This window comes from Colobus angolensis, unplaced genomic scaffold (assembly GCF_000951035.1).
Source record: "Colobus angolensis palliatus isolate OR3802 unplaced genomic scaffold, Cang.pa_1.0 Scaffold252, whole genome shotgun sequence".
NCBI classification, from domain to species: domain Eukaryota; kingdom Metazoa; phylum Chordata; class Mammalia; order Primates; family Cercopithecidae; genus Colobus; species Colobus angolensis.
In genome coordinates, this window is record NW_012115733.1 from 1,333,965 (window position 1) to 1,353,576 (window position 19,612).

The following is a 19,612-nucleotide window of genomic DNA, read 5'->3' on the forward strand; positions in this document are numbered from 1 at the left end:
AGATGTGTGGTATTATTTCTGAGGGCTCTGTTCTGTTCCATTAGTCTATATCTCTGTTTTGGTACCAGTACCATGCTGTTTTGGTTACTGTGGCCTTGTAGTATAGTTTTAAGTCAGGTAGTGTGATGCCTCCAGCTTTGTTCTTTTGGCTTAGGATTGTCTTGGCAATGTGGGCTCTTTTTTGGTTCCATATGAACTTTAAGGTAGTTTTTCCAATTCTGTGAAGAAACTCATTGGTAGCTTGATGGGGATGGCATTGAATCTATAAATTACCTTGGGCAGTATGGTCATTTTCATGATATTGATTCTTCCTATCCATGAGCATGGAATGTTCTTCCATTTGTTTGTGTCCTCTTTTATTTTGTTGAGCAGTGGTTTGTAGTTCTCCTTGAAGAGGTCCTTACATCCCTTGTAAGTTAGATTCCTAGGTGTTTTATTCTCTTTGAAGCAGTTGTGAATGGGAGTTCACTCATGATTTGGCTCTCTGTTTGTCTGTTTTTGGTGTATAAGAATGCCTGTGATTTCTGCACGTTGATTTTGTATCCTGAGAATTTGCTGAAGTTTTTTATCTGCTTAAGGAGATTTGGGGCTGAGACGATGGGGTTTTCTAAATATACAATCATGTCATCTGCAAACAGGGACAATTTGACTTCCTCTTTTCCTAATTGAATACCCTTTATTTCTTTCTCCTGCTTGATTGCCCTGGCCAGAAATTCCAGGACTATGTTGAATAGGAGTGGTGAGAGAGGGCATCCCTGTCTTGTGCCAGTTGTCAAAGGGAATGCTTCCAGTTTTTGTGCATTCAGTATGATATTGGCTGTGGGTTTGTCATAAATAGCTCTTATTATTTTGAGATGTGTCCCATGAATACTGAATTTATTGAGAGTTTTTAGCATGAAGGTCTGTTGAATGTTGTCAAAGGCCTTTTCTGCATCTATTGAGATAATCATGTGGTTTTTGTCTTTGGTTCTGTTTATATGCTGGATTACATTTATTGGTTTGCATATGTTGAACCAGCCTTGCATCCCAAGGATGAAGCCCACTTGATCATGGTGGATAAGCTTTTTGTTGTGCTGCTGGATTCGGTTTGCCAGTATTTTATAGAGGATTTTTGCATCGATGTTCATCAGGGATATTGGTCTAAAATTGTCTTTTTATGTTGTGTCTCTGCCAGGCTTTGGTATCAGGATGATGCTGGCCTCATAAAATGAGTTAGGGAGGATTTCCTCTTTTTCTATTGATTGGAATAATTTCAGAAGGAATGGTACCAGCTCTTCCTTGTACCTCTGATAGAATTTGGCTGTGAATCTGTCTGGTCCTGGACTTTTTTTGCTTGGTAGGCTATTAATTATTGCCTCAATTTCAGAGCCTGTTATTGGTCTATTCAGGGATTTAACTTCTTCCTGGTTTAGTCTTGGGAGGGTGTATGTGTCCAGGAATTTATCCATTTCTTCTAGATTTTCTAGCTTATTTGCACAGAGGTGTTTATAGTATTCTCTGATGGTAGTTTGTATTTCTGTGGGATCGGTGGTGATATCCCCTTTATCATTTTGTATTGCATCTTTTGATTCTTCTCTCTTTTCTTCTTTATTAGTCTTGCTAGCAGTCTATCAATTTTGTTGATCTTTTCAAAAAACCAGCTCCTGGATTCATTGATTTTTTGAAGGGTTTTTTGTGTCTCTATCTCCTTCAGTTCTGCTCTGATCTTAGTTATTTCTTGCCTTCTGCTAGCTTTTGAATGTGTTTGCTTTTGCTTCTCCAGTTCTTTTAATTGTGATGCTAGGGTGTCAATTTTAGATCTTTCCTGCTTTCTCTTGTGGGCATTTAGTGCTATAAATTTCCCTCTACACACTGCTTTAAATGTGTCCCAGAGATTCTGGTATATTGTATCTTTGTTCTCATTGGTTTCAAAGAACATCTTTATTTCTGCCTTCATTTCGTTATGTACCCAGTAGTCATTCAGGAGCAGGTTGTTCAATTTCCATTTAGTTGAGTGGTTTTGAGTGAGTTTCTTAATCCTGAGTTCTAGTTTGATTGCACTGTGGTCTGAGAGACAGTTTGTTATAATTTCTGTTCTTTTACATTCCTAGCACCTTGTTTTAAAACAGCTTTCCTTTCCCCAATGAATCGTGTTGGCACCTTTGTCAAAAATCAATTGACCACAAATGCAAGGGTTTATTTTTAGACTCTCACTTCTGTTCTATTTATTTATGTGTCTATCCTCTGCAAGTACCACTCTATCTTGGTAACTGTAGCTTTACAGTAATTTTTGAAATTGGGAGATGAAAGTCCCCGACTTTATTCTTTTTTTCAGAGTTGGTTTGTTCTAGGTATTGTGCATTTTCATATACCTAAACTCCTATTTTTGTAGATGAGAATATCAAAGTGCCCAGAGAACGAATGGTTTAAACAGTGTCTCAGTAATTTTGTGCTAGCCTTCTGACATTTCAAAACTCATTCCATGTGATGACGGCTCATTTCTGTGGCTCTACTTTACAAACTCAAAGTAAACTATATCCAGCCTTTCTAGTGATCGTAAGCACCCCACCTATTTCTATCAGAGATCCCACAGTCAGCAAGACCCTGTCCTCCCTACCTCCACCTGAAGTCACCTGATATCCTTTCCTGTCTCCTATTTTTCTCCACTGGCTCTTCCTCTAACATCTCCCTACTAGGCTTAGATCTGTTCCATGGCATTGAATTAAGCATTTGGTATATGGATCTGGTGTTTGGAAAAGTACTTCACTTTGCCAGAAAAGTTGCTACTTCAAAAACATTGCACTCTAAGAGTCACATGTTTCAAATGAAATTGTTTCCAAGCAGCTGAAATCTCCTGGAGTAGCACAACTAGGGTAGCTGGTGTGTACCAGCCAGCTATGCTCATAGCTTTTTATGAGCATTGATGTCTGAATATAGCCTGTTTCTTCCAAGTCTGGACCAATATTGGTAGCAAGGAGAAATGGAAAATTTATCTGTTGATAGGATACTGAGGCTTCAAAGGGGCCCAGGAACACATTTCTGTGTTTGCATGGGATACCAGCTACATTAACTGCTGTCCAGTTACCATTTAGCATGACTCCTCTCTCTAAGAAGGTATTTGAGAAATAAGATAGTTTTCCTTCCTGTCTTTCTCCACCTTTTATCTATATATCATTCACCCTCTGCTTTCTTAATGCTTACCTCCCTGTAGTGGCCGCCTTAAGAACAAGATGTGGTATGGCCTTCTGGGAACCAAGGAACTTTTGCAGCGCTCTTACAGGAAACTGGAAGAACGAGTGCATTTGGAGGTTAGTGGAAAAGCGGGTAGTCTTTCCTGGGTATGGAGAAAGGAAATCTCACGGCCTTGGGAATACCCTATATGCTGGTTCTTCCTGAGCTTTAACTCTGTGATCCTCACAGCTCATGGGAGGAAGGCATAAAGATAGATTTCCATGTAATGGAAGAAAAGACAGAGCCCTTTCCCCATCTCTGTAAATGCTCCTTCATGTTGCTATCTAAAGATCCAGCTAATGAGAGCTACTCTTTTCTTTCAGTGTGATGGAGAAACCATCTCCTTGCCAAACCTGCAAGGCATCGTAGTGCTCAACATTACCAGCTATGCCGGAGGTATCAACTTCTGGGGAAGCAACACAGCAACCACGGTTAGTATGGAACAAGGAATTGGGAGGGAGAAAGGCATGATTCCACTAAGGTCTCTCAGAAGGAAGCATTGTGCTAACTGAAGTGAAAAATGGACAATGGGAGAAGAGGCTGAGAACCTTTATTAGCAGCAGCTGTATGATCAGTTTTTTAGGCAATTACCATCCAAGAGCAGAAAATTCAACTGAAGACCTCAGGATAAGGTCAACTCTTAGGTGTTGCCTGAGCTTTGGATTTTCCATTCCTCAGGTCTGACAGATCCTTTAAATGCTATCTAGACTATGCTTTTTTTTTTTTTTTTTTGAGACGGGGCCTCGCTCTGTCATCCAGGCTGGAGTGGCATGATCTCAGCTCATTGCAACCTCCACCTCCCAGGTTCAAGTGATTCTCCTGCCTCAGCCTCCCAAGTAGCTGGCATTACAGGCACCAGCCACCATGCCCAGCTAACTTTTGTATTTTTAGTAGAGACAGGGTTTCACCATGGTGGCCAGGCTGGTCGACCATGAACTTTTGGCCTCAGGTGATCCACCCGCCTCGGCCTCCCAAAGTACTGGGATTACAGGTGTGAGCCACTGCACCCGGGCAAGGCTATGCTCTTTTCTCCAAGGAATTCTGTCAGTAAAATCTCCTGGGAAGCTGACCACGACCGCTTTACTCTGAGTTTACCCAAGAAGGTCATAAGGCCAATAAGACTGGCCTTGGGGGTTTATGATGCTGGATTGGACGAGGAGGGAACTGGCTAAGAGTTCAGTACCCTTTTCCCAGATTGGCTTCCTGACCTCATCTTTTTCCCTTTTAATAATGAAGTGTTTCCTCTCTTCATGAGCTAGAAAAATTCTCACCAGGAGCCTTTAAACATGCCTTCTTGTTATAGACAGGGTGGGATTTCTCAAGGGTGGGAGATGTGACACAGTTCTTCCTCTTCAGGAATATGAGGCTCCTGCAATCGATGATGGGAAGCTGGAGGTGGTGGCAATCTTTGGCTCTGTGCAGATGGCAATGTCCCGTATCGTCAACCTGCATCATCATCGCATTGCCCAGGTAGGCAGGAGCTGGGTGGGCACCAGGAAGGCACTGAGTTTTTTGGCTGCTACCCAGGATATGGGATAGTCCCGGGAATTAACTGGGTATAAGAATGCCAGGGTGGAGTGAGCAGGTTATCTGGTGGGCACTAATGTGCTGACTGAGGTTGGAAGTAGAGGTGGCAGAAGCCAATGGAGCAAAAAGCCCATAAGAAACAGGCGTTTCTTCCTGGGATGATCTGATTCACATCCTTTCCAGTCCTGCTTCAGATACACATTCAAGGCCATAACTATGAGATTATCAGATAGAGTTAGAGCAGTTGCCTCATTTTTATCTCCCATTCTTCCTCATTTTCTCTGGCAGTGCCATGAGGTGATGATAACCATTGATGGTGAAGAAGGTATCCCAGTGCAGGTGGATGGGGAGGCCTGGATTCAGAGACCAGGCCTTATCAAGATTAGATACAAGAATGCTGCTCAGATGCTGACAAGAGATCGGGTAAGAGGGAAAAACTTGTCTTGGGCTCCTATACTGCCTCATCCATAGTCACTTGAGTACTGAATATTTCCACTCAAGCAGAATTCCTCAAAGGGAGGTCTGTGTGCCTCTGGCATCAGAGTCACTTGAGATGCTGGTTATAAATGCATTCTTGGGCCCCACACCAGACCCACTGAACCACATAGGGGTGCATAGTTTCCAGGAACCCAAATTTACCAACAAGCTCCTCAAGACATTCTGATATATACTGACATTTGCACACACTGTCCAAGAGAGTGAGACAAGGAGCTTCCTCCTCTGGTTTTGGACAAGGTTATCCTCCTCTCTCCACTGCAAAGAGAGCTAAAGGCATCAGATGATTATGGAAAAATCTCCTTCAGCAACAGATTCTGCATTGAATATGGTCTTTAGGTGTCTCTAAGGTTCCTTAAAATGCTGCATTCATAAATGTCATCCACTTCAGCTAAACTTTCTAAAGCTTTTAAAGGAGCTATTATTGATCACATATTCAATGCTTGGAGATTATCTTGCACTGTAACCTGTGAAAAGTCCATAGAAACAGCAATAGAGAAGGGAAGAGAAGTCTAGTTTATAAACTGCCTATTCTGTGCTAGGCACTTTACGTTTCTCTCACGTAGGTTCTCTCCACAATCCTATGAGGTGGATACACTTACTCGTATTTTACAGATGAGGAAAATGAGAACCAGAGAGGTTAAATAATTTGCTAATGGTCACACAACTAGTAAATGACAGAAACACGATTCAAAATTCAATTAAATATGTCTGGCTCTAAACTGCATCACCACATATTGCCTACATTTGGCAAAGAAGGGAGCAGGAAAGGTGCTCCACTCTCTTGTCAGTCATGATGCCTTCATATGGGAGCTTCTAGGAAGCAGACATGTGTCTGATCCAAGCCTGGTGTCCCAAAACCCAGCATACTCAGAACAACAAAAACTAAAAGGGCATAGTCCAGAAGAGATGGAATAAAATGATGGATACTTGTATAGGTATATAGATGGGTATGACAGGGGGAATGGACAGGGGACCCTCCTTCCCCTTTACCCACTGCACCCACATACCCATTGCCCACAAATTTCCGGCTCACAGACAGATCTGTCATGTGCCCTAGTAGCTACAGCAATCATTAGGATATGCCACTGTATTCATCTCCAGGACTTTGAGAACTCAATGAAAATGTGGGAGTACAAGCATACTGAAATTCAAGCTGTCCCTCAACCCCAACTGGACTCCCAGGACTCTCAAGAGAGCCTCTCTGATGAGGAATATGCCCAGATGCAGCACTTAGCTCGGCTTGCAGAAAACCTCATCAGCAAGTAAGTGGACTGGCCTAGATACAGGGTTGAGAATCCCAAGAAGGCATAGGGAGAAGAAGCCAGTTTGTGTCTATTGGCTACTAGGGAGCCTGGCCTCAGAGAGGAATTTAGCTTAGAGCTCTAAAAATTGAGTGGGACCCTCACAATCCAAGCAGGAAATATTCTTTGTGCTCAGCAATAAGCCAGTTTAGACATCTCTCATTAGACCAGGGATGAATTTGGATCTTTTGATGCTGCTCCAAACCCAACAGAACTAAGACTGTTTACCCTTGCCCTTAAATATTAGGAGGGCCTTGGAGTTCCTAGAGTCGGCTGCCCTCCTCTATTCTAGCCTTCTACCTTCTCCAAGTTCCCAGTATCTAAATTCAGGTGAGACAAGGATGGGTAAAGGTAAATACCTAGAGAAGAGTAGAAACATTTGCTAGCATAGGTGGCTACCTACAGAAGAGCAGAAATAACAGAAGGGAGTCATGAGTCCAAGTCAGGTACCCAGGGCTTTTACTTCTACCCTTACCCAAACCCTCACCAGCGCCCTAGGCCAGAAGTCCTTCAGAAATCCCGGCTCATCTATTTGTCCTTGCTTTATTACAGACTTAATGACCTGAGCAAGGTCCACCAGCATGTGTCTGTCCTCATGGATTCTGTGAATGCCAGCGCTAACATCCTGAATGATATATTTTATGGCCAAGACAGTGGCAATGAGATGGGCGCAGCTTCCTGTATTGCCATTGAAGTAAGTGGAAAAGGAGTGAATTAAGGAAAGACGTCAAACCAGATAGGAAATAGGATGAAAGGGAAAGAAGCGGAGCCAGAGGCTGGATGGAGAAACTGGGCAAATATGGCAGGAAACTGATGGATAGAGTGGACGGGAAGGCAGGCATTCCTTGACTTGTTACAGGTCCAAGGTGGCTGCTGAGGGAAAACCACAGCAGATTTCATCTGCCTGAGAGCTAGCCCTCTTCCCTGATTGCCATCCATCCCACCAGCCTCAAGGGAGAAATGGACAATGAATGACAAGAAACTTGTACTTGGGCCTTCCTTATCCCAAGTAGATCTCCGTATAATCTGATAAGGGGATACCTGTTTTTGGAACTAGAACTTCCGGGTGCCTTGGTTTTCCTCTTGAGGGAAAGGTCCATATTAGGCAGGACACTTAATGTTAAATGTGTCACCCCATGGCTTTGTCCACTGCCAGAATTGTTAACTGATGCTTTTTAAAAAGTAACTTTAGTGCTAGGCAAAAGATATAATTGTGTCAGGGCCTGATTACAGTTGGAGGAGGCCTGCAACTCAAGTCCTGAAGTTGCAAGAAGAGAGATGGTAGGCCCTAATTCCACCTGCCCTGGAATGATTGTTTTGGCCTAGGGACAACAAGTGGCCTTAAATTTACCCTCTGGTTTGCATATTTCCTATTTTCCTATACCCACTGCAATCAATCAGTGATGCCAAAGCCAAGCCATGCTCTGCCACTTCACATAGTACTACACAACTACTGTACCAGCAGTTGTCAACTGGCACTGGTTCTGATTGGTTGGTGCTCATGCTGTACTAGTTGTGCTATATTTTGAATATTGCTTTTTCACCTATAGCCACATCCTACTAGCCTGCTTCTACATTACCACGGAGAAGCCAGGAGAAGCCAGCTGCATGCTTACTAACCAACAACTCCCCTGTCTTTGTCTTTTTCTCTCCTTTTCCGTTCTTCTCCTCTCAGACTCTAAGCAGAAATGATGCTGTAGATGTTACATTTAGTCTTAAAGGGCTCTACGATGACACCACAGCTTTCCTGGATGAAAAGCTGGTGAGTGCAGGGGGTTGGAGCATGGGAGGGCAAAGTATTCTATCTGAACATGATCATGGTCTTGTGCTTGGTCCAAGGGCACTGGAGACCCGTGGGAGCATTTTGACCAGGTGCTTGCCTGGAATTCCCTACTGTGTCACCTAGGATTGTTGTTGATTGTATGACTTCATGGGTTATGCTAATCCATAGGGACTACCATACTCTTGAGAGAAAGCCTCAACCTCTCCTTTGGTAAATGTCTTGTGGGTTCAGACCAGGCTAATAAAAAGTAGAGTGTTATTGTACTTGATACAACTTCAGTAGAAAAAGGTGAGCTCTTTTGAACTGCTCTGTGCCTCCCAAGTTTCTATATGCCTCTTTCACCCTATGAGAAGGTGGTGTGGAATAGTGGGAAAATTGGGAGATTCCTGGGTTCAAATCTCAAATCTGCCACTTACTAGCTATTAATATATTAGTTTCCTAAGGCTGCCATAACAAAGTATCAAGAACTAGATGTCCTCAAACAACAGAAATGCATTTCTCACAATTCTGGAAGCTAAGAAGTCCAAAATCAAGGTGTCAGCAGGGCCATCCTCTCTCTAAAACCTGTAAGGGGTCCTTTGCCTCTTTCTAGCTTCCAGTGGTTTTCTGGCAAGCTTTGGTATTCCTTGGATTGTAGATGCATCACTTCAATCCTCTATCTTCACATGATGCTCTCTCTGTGTTTCTCTGTCTTCACAAGGCCATCTTCTTATAAGGACATGGTCACATTGGATTGGGGCCTACCCCATCCAATATGATCTCAACAACTTATTGCATCTGCAATGACCCTATTTCCGAACAAGGTCACATTCTGATGTACTGGGGATTAGGTTTTCAACGTATCATTCCTGGAGGGACACAATTCAACCCATAACACTAGCTGTGTGACTTCACCTCTCTGGGTCCTAGTTTCCATATCTACAAGATAGGAATTACAATCCCTACCTCTCCAGGGTGTTGTATATTAGTACCTATCAGCGACTAGCACATACTAGCAGCTTCATAGATGGTACATTTTATTACTGCCAGGGAGAACAGACTGAGGCTCCATTTCTGAACTACAAGGCTAGTTGCATGTTTCTCAGAATGCAAAACCCGTAGGCATACTTGGTGAGTGTGCTCTGATGAGGTGACTAATTATGATCATCCCACTTTAGGGTTGGCTGGTAAGGCCCTGAGGCAGGTGCTGTGCTTGCCTCTCATCTAATTAAGGTTTATTTGAAGAGGGGCTTCTGAGTTGATATTGCAAGAAGTGCATCTATTTCCTCTTTTCATTTGCTCATCTAATTGGCACACTGCACAGGAGGCAGAGTGGCTAAGGCAATCAGGTCAGGCTGTCCCAACATCTGAGCCCCAAGCTAGTCTTTCAGCCTCGGACAACATCAACAGAAGTACCTTCTATATATAGGCAGAGCTCAATGGCCTTGCCCATTTGGGCAGCAGGAAATGGGTGAGTTTAGTCTCTTGTCACCATTCAGACTTTCCTGAGACTCATGACCTGAAAATTGGTTCATACCAACCAAAAATGCAACTTGAGCATATACCGCACTCGAGAAGTCTCCCACCTCATAGGGCCCGGTGAGAACTTCAACACACATACACATACACACATCCAAATGTGGCCAAGAAGCAGGCAGCAGCTAAGAATGACCATGTATCTCCAGAAAGGCTGTCCTAGAGGTGAGATGGAGATACAGCTTGTTTCATTTGGGTGTTATTCCTCCCCTTGAAGAAGGAGGGCAGTAAGGAGCTCAGAGTTAGCAAAGGGAAGTAAATTGATGACGAAGTGAATCCCTCCCAGTAATTCCCACTTCCCTTACTTGGCACACACATGTCCCATCCATCTAGGGCAATCTTTGTTCCAGAGGTGCATAATCTTGGAAATTGTTTTCTTAAGTTACTAGTTGAAAAGCAAAAAAACATTATTTGTCTGCACTGACTTGTTCCTCCCTCAGTATCCCATCGTGACTGACCATAACCTCCTACCCTGTACTCCTCTCATTCACATGCCACCCATTTGTGACAGCCAGCAAGGCTTGACTTATGGCTGGAGCAGCAAGTGGCCCGTGCACAGCAAAAAGCCACATAAGTGCTAGATTGAAAGTAAAGTGCATACCGGGGAGTAGAGGTGAGGCCAGGTTAGATGGGCTGTAAGCATATGAGGGCTGGAGATATCTGTGCCCATCTGTTCTCCCAGCTCACTACTTACTGGAATGTGAACTATCTTACCTGTGTTGATGTTCTAGAACTTGATTCTTCTGAGTCGAAGATGGTCCCAAAAGTCTTTCATGGACTGTACAGAGTTCATCTTGTGGGCGCTGGGGGTTACTAGGGAGCACTTAAATTTGCTTCCTAAACCTGTGGGACAAGCCATCTAGAACTCATTTCTTAATTAGTAAGAGTGATAGTTGGGGGCTAAAGCATGGCCAAGGGAGACAGACCCTCTTTTCCAGGAGGAGAAAGTTGAGCCAGCCTCTCTGTAGCTCTCTCCTTGCTTCACAAAACAACCTTTAAATTACAGTAAGCATGTAATAAAGATTCCCTCAGCATCTGGCCTCCCCACATGACTTTGCTAAGACAGTGTTGTATAGAGGGTAGGTTATATAGTTAAACAGACCTGGATTCTGTCTAGCTGTGTGATCTTGAGCACCAGACTTCTTGGAATCTGTTTTCTCACCCGTGGAATGAGAACAATAGTACCTTGTAAGGTATTGTAAGGCTACCAGGAAGATGGGACAAAATTATGTATGTACAGTGCTTGGCACACAGTATATGCTCAAAACTAGGTAGCTTTTACTTAGGGGAACACTGGGATGTCTCCAGGGACTTCAGGTCAACAGTAGGACCCTTGTCCTGGACCCTAAACTGTAGGGGTGAAGCTCAGTGTTAATTGATACTAATCAAAAGGCCTCTCTGCTTGCAAAACTGAAAGCATGCCCCGCCCCAAGGAGAGCCCCATCATTTGGTTGTTTTCTGGATATTCCTGCTGAGAAAGAAAAGAGCTGGCTATGGGCCAAAGGGATGCAAGTTGGCACCTTGTGGTCTCTTGGTCACTAGCAGGGACTGGGAGTGGGGGAGAGTGTAAAAGTCTACAAAAGTGCTAGGCATTGGACACTCACTCTTTTTCCTGTCTGTACCAGCTGAGAAGTGCTGAGGATGAGACTGCACTACAAAGCGCCCTGGATGCCATGAATAAGGAGTTCAAAAAACTATCTGAGATTGACTGGATGAATCCAATCTTTGTTCCAGAGGTGCGTAATCTTGGAAATTGGGAAATAAAGGGAAAGAGGGATTCTTCCTTAGTGCCCTCCCTTCCAGTGTGGGCCAGGACATGGTGACTGTAGTACAGGGTGTCCAGTGCTGGCTTTCAAATGAAGGTTACTGGAGCATCCTCCCTGCCCACCTCCCCCTAATCTCTTCATCATAAATAGATAGGGTAAGGCAGAAAACATGTAGAAAAATTAGGCAACGGTGGAAAAATAACCAGAAAGAAGACTCATTCTGTAACAAGAGATGATCAAGAAAGAATAAGCAAGATAGATTTTTTCGTGTGTTGTTTTCCTGGCTGCAAATTCCCCTTCCCTGCTCAGCACCTGCTGTCAGGACTGAACTTCATCTAGTTCATACCAGTATGGCCATGCCAGTTGTTCACAGCCAATACCTGTTCTAAATGGTTGGTGCCCAGACCATACTGGTGGTTAAATCTTCCAAATATTACCTCTCCCTGCTGCTTTCCATCCCTCCCACTCTGGGTTTTCTGGCAACAAAGTTAATCTCAAAATTGTAATTTACTGAGACCAGTAGTAAAACAAGCACACTTTAGCAGGCCTGAGCTGGAATTACGGAGCCTGCATGATCTGCACAGCAGAGAGCCCACATTCATAATTAAGAGTTATGTTTAGAGAACCCTCTTTGCATTCCAGACAGGGAAGCAGCTGGGCTGGCAGGCAAGGGTCTTCCCTATAAGAAGGTATTTGGCCAAGGGCAAGTAAGGGCTCACCAAACTATATGCCTGAAGGAAGAGGTGTTTTTTGCTAATTCATGCAGAGATTCCATGTGAGCTAGCAGTGGCACTAGCAATCTCATCCTTCTAATCCCTAGCCACATGAGCTCAGGTGAACTATTTAACCTCTCCAAGCTTTTGCTTCCTCATCTCTGATACAGGGATGTTAATAACCACTTTGCAAGGTTGCTTTGAGAGTTGTATGAGAGCATTTATTAGTGCTAGCAAGGCACCTGGCATCAAGTAGCCTCTTAGTACGGATCAATTGCTTTCCCAGGGCATGCGACCAGTGATGGGGGTGTTTCTCATACCTGGATAGAGAGCAGATCTCCCTGTTCTCTGCAGCCATTCTTGTTTACCACTTTTCCAGGACACTAGCAATTATCTTTGAATATTAGGCAACTAACATTTTGACCTTCCTCTTGTGGTTTCTCAGGAAAAATCTTCGGACACTGACAGTAGAAGCCTCAGGCTGAAAATTAAGTTCCCCAGATTGGGAAAGAAAAAGCTAGAAGAGGAACACAAGCCTAAATCAGGCCAGAGTGTCCAGAGTTTTGTTGGTAAGTCTCCCCTACAGGCAGAGGGGTCATGAAGACTTCCCCCAACAGCCTGGCTACCTCCCAGGAACTTAAAGCCCCCATTAGAAATGTTTGTGGGAATAGTGATGATGAAGGGGGAGGCCATCTGGGAGTCAGCAGTAAGTGATACCAAGCCATATCTTGGACAAGGTGAGAGTAAGTGATATGGACACTGGTAAGGGAAGAACCTGTGTGGTCTCCATGACATATACAGAAAACAAAAATACTAACGGGTGGTGATTTTTCTGCCTGATTCACTCTTAAGAGTCAGGAACAGGTTCTGTGACCTATCGAAACACTTTTGTTCCTGTTATAGTAAGTGGTAGAAAAGCAACATATCTGTATGTTTTATTGTTTGAATTTTGGTTCCATTTCTTCTTTCTTCAGAATTGGCCTTAAGGACTATTGACATATCAGTGGGATTCAAAAGAAGGTTCTCTTAGAGTTTTCAGTTGTGCCAATTCTGATGTCCATGGTAGCCCCTCCTAAATTTTGGTCCTAGACAACCCAGAAGCTTGAGAGATGTAGTAATAGTGGACATGGAAAAAAAGGAACAGGCTCACGCCTGTAATCCCAACACTTTGGAAGGCCGAGGCAGGCCGACCGTTTGAGCCCAGGAGTTCAAGATCAGCCTGGGCAACATGGTGGGACCCCATCTCTACAAAAATTAAAAAAATAATAGGGCATGGTGGTGTGCATTTGTAGTCCTAGCTACTTGGGAGGCTGAGGTGGGAGGATTGCTTGAGCCTGGGAGGCTGAGGTTGCAGTGAGCTGTCATCGTGCCGCTACTCTTCAGCCTGGGCAACAAAGTGAGACCTCATCTCGAAAGAAAGAGGAAGGAGGGAAGGAGGGAGGGAGGAAAGAAGGAAGGAAGGAAGGAGGGAAGGAAGGAAGGAAGGAAGGAAGAAAGGAAGGAAGGAAGGAAGGAAGGAGAATAAGAGAGAAAGAATAAAGAAAGGAAGGAAGGAGAAGGAAAGGAAGGAAGGAGAAAGAAGGGGAGAGAAACAAAAGAAAGAAGGAAAGAAAGAAAAAAGAAAAGAAAAAAAGAAAGGGACAGAGGATAGCAGTTTGTTTTCCAGGAACTAAGAGTTTGCATGAATGCCAAGAGAATCTCTTGAATCAAGCTGTATTTTCTCAGGTATGGTCCAACTGGTTGATTCCTTAAGAGTCTGTCAATTGGGAGACCATGGTGTTTGCAAATGTTTCTAAAGACTCTGATGGAGTCGATATCAGTTCCATAGATTATCAGGTTCTGAAAATTCATCCCATTTGTCTTTAGCTCACATGGTTTTAGCTGGTTTTCTCTGATGATTCAGAGATGGTTAGTAAAATGGGAACAAACCAGTCAATCTTCTAACAGACTTTTTGCTCTCTTTTGGGTCCATATACTTAGGCATCTGGCAGTGTGCTAACCTCATTATTTCTATACCATTTTTTTTCCTCTGAAGGAAGTCTGTGGCACCGCAGACATTGTGAAGATGAAGCAAAGGGCGATGATCCTCTAACACCATCAAGATCTCAGCTGTAGCCCTTGAAAGCTGGAAGAACTCACAACATTGAGAATTCTACTTAAAAAACTCTCAAAACCTCAATACAGGCTAGACTAAATCACTTCAGAACAAACATGAGCACCACCAAGAAAGACCCTCCAATTCTTTTCACTAGTGCATTTTCCTGGACTTAATCTGGTCGCCTTAGAGGTTTACATTTCCTCATTGGCCACAGGTTCTTGTTCTGAGTTGTCTTGTTCAGTTCTCCTTCTCTTTGTGCATCTTGAGGAACTATAATATTTATTGGGATAAGCGCTTCATGAATGGCCTGGGATCTATAAAGGATTCAAGGGAGTTCACCTCTTCAGGGAGTTTTGGAATGGTTTTCTCTGACCAGCAGAGAAACTATCAATCCTAAGGAATGAATGAAAAGACACACAGACTCCCAGGGAGATGAAGAGAAGGGGGAGGCAGGACAGCCAGGCTTGGTTGTGTGTCTCTCCGAATCCCTGCTAACTGCAACTTGCACCTTCAGATCTCTTCTAGCTGGCTCATTAAAATGAGAACTAGATCCTGGGGGCTTGTCCACTTTCCTGTTAAGATGACCATGTGAAATCTCTTCTTGTAGACGTGGTAACCTCTCTCTCTCTCTCTCTCTCTCTCTCTCTCTCTCTCTCTGCAAACCCTTTGTGTTTTTCCATGTGTGCTTCTATGTCTGCATATGTCCAGGTGGTGCTCTGGTGGCTGGGTGGGCTCATTGGTTGGAACTCACCCTTCATGGCAACCATACAGGCTCCCCTCCTGCTGCCTTGATCCTAGCCTGCATGCCTCCATGGAGTGTTTGCCTGCATTCTTGCTGGAATTTTTAACTAAATGTTTTGCCGCTGTGCTGCAGTATAGATTATGTATAGAGACATAAAGATGTATATATATATATATATATATATATATACACACACACATATATTTTTAAGAACTGAAAATACAACTCGACCTCTAAGTGACCCTATAATTTATTGTGCTAATCCAGGAATCCCTTCCCACTCCCCCTTACTCTACATAACAAATACACCTCTACCAACTGCCCTATTTCTTGGTGGAACTTCTAAATCTTTTGGTGCATTTTCAGCGTCTTAGAGGCGGCTGAGATCTATGGCCCAGCTGATTCTGATGCCCCCTTAAAATTCCGAGCCAGGCCATGGAAAGGGGAACAAAAACACCAATGCCCTAAAGAAGGGGTTTAAGCTGGCATGCTGCCTTTTTTTGCTCTATTTGTCCTAGACTCTTCATCAGCAACTGTGCCCTTCCCCAATAAAAAGACTGTATGGAGCAACCAGGCCTTGAGCTCTGTGACTTAGATGCCTGAACTAGGGACTGCCTGACAATTAAGTCACAGCCTAGGCCCTTCCCCACAAGCTCCATCTTGGCCTCATCTTCTGGACAGGCTGTTGGGTCAGTCCTCAAGTCACCTTCAAATCTCCCATCTTGCCCTTTCCCCTTGAGTACAGAGGGGCATTGAAGTGATCAGAAAAAATATGGGCCTGGAGAAATGAAGGCTAGAAGCCTCCGCTTTCCTGTGGTTCTTGCAAATTTCTCATGAAAACAAACTATTCCTAAATCGCTCCAAATCCTAATTCACATTTTTCAAAAAGCCTTCTCCCAGTCAGGCAAATCTAATCAAACCCCAATGCCCAAAGAGGTTCTCTCTGGTCAGCCTTGCATCTTCACCCCACCCTTGACTCATACCTTTAGTTAAGTGTCCCTTCTCACTTATCAAGAGAAAACTGGCCTCTCCCTACTTCTCAAACTTAGTGTGCTCAATTACCTGATTCAGTCCAACGGCTGGTTCATTGAGGTGCACAATCCAGATTCCAAGCACTGGTTCTCAACTCTAGAACTCCACCAGCCTAACCCACTTAAACCAGTCACCTGTGCTCCACCTCCGCAGAGGTGAGGAGAAAAATATTAACAAGGGGATAGTCCCCAGATGTCTGATTGCTGTGCCAAACTAAGTCCTAGCTCTACAACTAGAGAAGAAAGTCAATGGAAAAAGATGACAGAAAACATTTAAAACTTATTTAAGCATCAGAATGTGTTAGCTTATTGTACATATTTGAGTAGTGAGTGTGCTGTTGCTGTGTCTTTGGCTTTCTCTGTTATTAGTCTTTCTTCCCAGGAGGAGGTATTAGATGAAATCAGCAAACTCACCATTGTAGCCCGACTTGGCTCCTCCATGGCTGCATGTGTTAACACCTGCACACACACTCACAGAGTGGGAACCAAGTTGCATTTTCTTCAGAAGAGCTTTTGCCAAAGGGGAAAATTTCCAAACGAGCAAAATTTAGGACAACAGAAGGAAGTCCTGGGAGAAGGTAGCTTTATCTTGGCAGTAACTAAGCAAGGCAGTGTCTTGTAATTATTTTTATCACTGATGATAGTAAACTGTAGTAAGACTCCATCTCTTGTGCTTACTTTGCTGCAGTAGTTAGGTCTTTGTGCACAGTGATGCTGCTGTTGCTCTGTTGTACCATGTGGATTCCCTTTCACCCACCCTGTCCTCCCACTCTGAGTCAGAATGATATTGAATGAAATGTATTTGGGGCTAGAGTCAGCTCGTGAAGCAGAGTTGATAGATGACAAGGCCCAGGAGCAGGTGTGGCTTGCTCAATCCCTCAGTTACCTCCTAAATTGCTAAGTTACCAGTAGTTTCCCAAAAAGGAAGATAGCTTGCCAAGCACCTGTTATTGCATATGCTCACTTGGAAACAAAGCAAGAAGTGATCCCTCTCTCAAGGGAGTTGTCTTAGCCCTGGGAGTGTGAGCTCCTTTAAGGACTTTGTTAACTGCTTGCAGTAATTAATACAATTGCTTGGGTGGTGGGACCAAACACCAAATATCCATCTCAATTATGTTAGACATCATTAAGACCCAAAGCTCTAGGGTTTGGTTGTATCTTTGGTAGCACTTTCTGATGAATTGATTGGGTAGGCAATTCCTGACCAGAAGGATAGTGGGGAAGTAAAGGCCAATATATTTGAACTGCCACCAACTGCTTCTGGTGTCATTACTATAGGAGGTAAACAGTTATAGGTCCCGTTCTCCAGAAAGGCCCTGTGCTGTGTCCATAAGGGCAGGGTAAGAATAAGAAAGAGAGTTTTTACCTTAATAAAACTGGGCCAGAAGAAACAGTCAGGGTCAACGTCATCTTCCCTCAGGACACAAATGGAAGAATTTTTGTTTCACAAGAGGTGGAAAATAATACCAAAGCAACCAAACCCATTAGCACCATTCCATCCTATATGAGACCTTGCTTGGGTATATAGTTTATGGAATTGCATTTGTCTATTTGTCAGCTAATCTGTAATCCATTGTTGTTTTCTGCTCTGTGCTTTTTATTTCCTCAGAGGCCCCTGCAAATAAGCAGCAGGGCCAGGGGCTGGTTGGGGGAGGAAGCTGGGGTAGTTACAGGGTAACAGGAAAAAAAAAAGGTCCATAAAGTGTGCCTATTCCTCTCCCCCCGCCAAATGGAACACCAGTCCTCAAAGTTAATAAAGTATTGCTTCTTGAAATATTTTAATAAATGGATAAACATAATCAGTGCCAGTGCCTCATCATTTACCTCAGCATAAGGGGAGTTGGATGGTGGTGGAAATGGGTGGCAGGTAGGCTTGGGTGGTCATCCAAGCTCTAAACAAGCCACATGCGGGTCATGATGGCAGGTGAGGGAGGACAGCAGCAGCGCAAACCAAGAATCTCCATCAGGGATGATCATGATACTAAAGGGGTTGCCAAGAAGAATTCTAAAACTTAGCTGCAACTCTGGATGATCCTGTGGGGAAATACATGCCACTGTAATTGTTCCAGGAGCTAATTCTCTGCAGGATACAAATCTCAGTGGAATGCATTAGTTACTGGGGAGGCAAAGTGGGATAGAGTGTAGCCCAGACTGTTAAAAAAATGCATAAGGCACCTTGAAATCTGACAATACAATCTATTCCCCCCAATGCATACATCACATACTCCTCTCCTCTCCAGAGGGGTTTGAGGTGGGAAGGCATATTCTGTTCAAACGCAAAATCAGCTGGGCTCAGCATTAAATACAGTTTAATTTCTGTCACACTAATAGTGACCCCAGGGGAGCCAGTTCTTAGTCATGTTTAATAGGTAGGGAACTGAGGCTGTACTAGGCCAGGATTCCACAACATGCTACACTGGAGTGAGAACTTGAGTCTTCTAAATCCTTGACTTTCCAAACTGAAAAGTGTCTTCCTTAGAGACAAAACATCTGTGACCTTCGGGACCACATTTCAGTCTACCCCCATAAAAACTACATTTTTAGGCTTTATGAGGGGAAACAGCTTTGTTGTTGAGGCGCTACCATCAGGGTGGGCCCTGTAAGCCACATTAAGAAGTCTGTACTGCACCCTGTAGGCTAGTGAAGCACCATCAGAATTAAATTTTAAGTCTATTTTTCAAATGATCATACAATTGCCCTTTTCTTTTGGTGTAGAGTTCCATGAATTTTAACACATGTAGACATTCATGTAACCACCACCACTATCAGGATACAGAACAGTTTCCACTGCCCCAGAAATCTCCTTTATATTATTTCTTTATAATCACACCTTAACCCTATTTCTAACCACTGATCAATTTTATATCACTATGGTTTTGGGCTTTCAAGAATGTCATAGAATATATAACTTTTTGAGACAGACTTCTTTAATTCAGCGAAATGCCTTTCATATTCTTTCAAGATGTCATGTGAATCAACAGTTTGTTCCTTTTAATTGCTGAATAGAATTCAATTACATGGATCCACCAGTTTATCCATTCATCCACTGGAGGTCCTTTGGGTGGTTTCGTTTCTTTGACCCATGGATTAAAGGTATGTTATTTCCAAGTGTTTGGAGATTTTACTATTATTCATCTGTTATTGATTTCTAATTTAATTCCATTGTGGCCAAAGAACATACTCTGTGTTTTCTATTGTTTTTAATTGGTTAAAACTTGTTTTATGACCTAGGATATGGTCTATCTTGGAGAATGTCCCATGTGCACTTGAGAAGAATGTGTATTCTGCCGTTTGTTTGGTGAAGTGTTCTATAAACATCAGTTGGATTCAGTTGTCTAATGGTGTTCATTTCTTCAATATCCTTTCTGATTTTCTGTCTGCTAGCTTCCATCAATTACTGAAACTATAATTATGGATTTGTTCATTTC

The 19,612-nt window shown here is 43.4% G+C and overlaps 1 protein-coding gene across 1 annotated transcript in view; it reads left to right on the forward strand.

Annotated features, from left to right (window-relative positions):
• Positions 1-14,803, forward strand: part of DGKK (diacylglycerol kinase, kappa) — a 105,066-nt gene extending 90,263 nt beyond the window's left edge. Inside the window, exons 19-28 of the mRNA XM_011946639.1 lie at positions 3,191-3,287; positions 3,534-3,641; positions 4,567-4,680; positions 5,026-5,160; positions 6,337-6,497; positions 7,089-7,230; positions 8,212-8,298; positions 11,460-11,570; positions 12,759-12,886; positions 14,353-14,803. Of these exons, the coding sequence (XP_011802029.1) occupies positions 3,191-3,287; positions 3,534-3,641; positions 4,567-4,680; positions 5,026-5,160; positions 6,337-6,497; positions 7,089-7,230; positions 8,212-8,298; positions 11,460-11,570; positions 12,759-12,886; positions 14,353-14,428 (1,159 nt within the window). The 3' untranslated portion in view covers positions 14,429-14,803. The remainder of the gene's footprint in view (positions 1-3,190; positions 3,288-3,533; positions 3,642-4,566; positions 4,681-5,025; positions 5,161-6,336; positions 6,498-7,088; positions 7,231-8,211; positions 8,299-11,459; positions 11,571-12,758; positions 12,887-14,352) is intronic.
• The last annotated feature ends 4,809 nt before the right edge of the window (positions 14,804-19,612 follow it).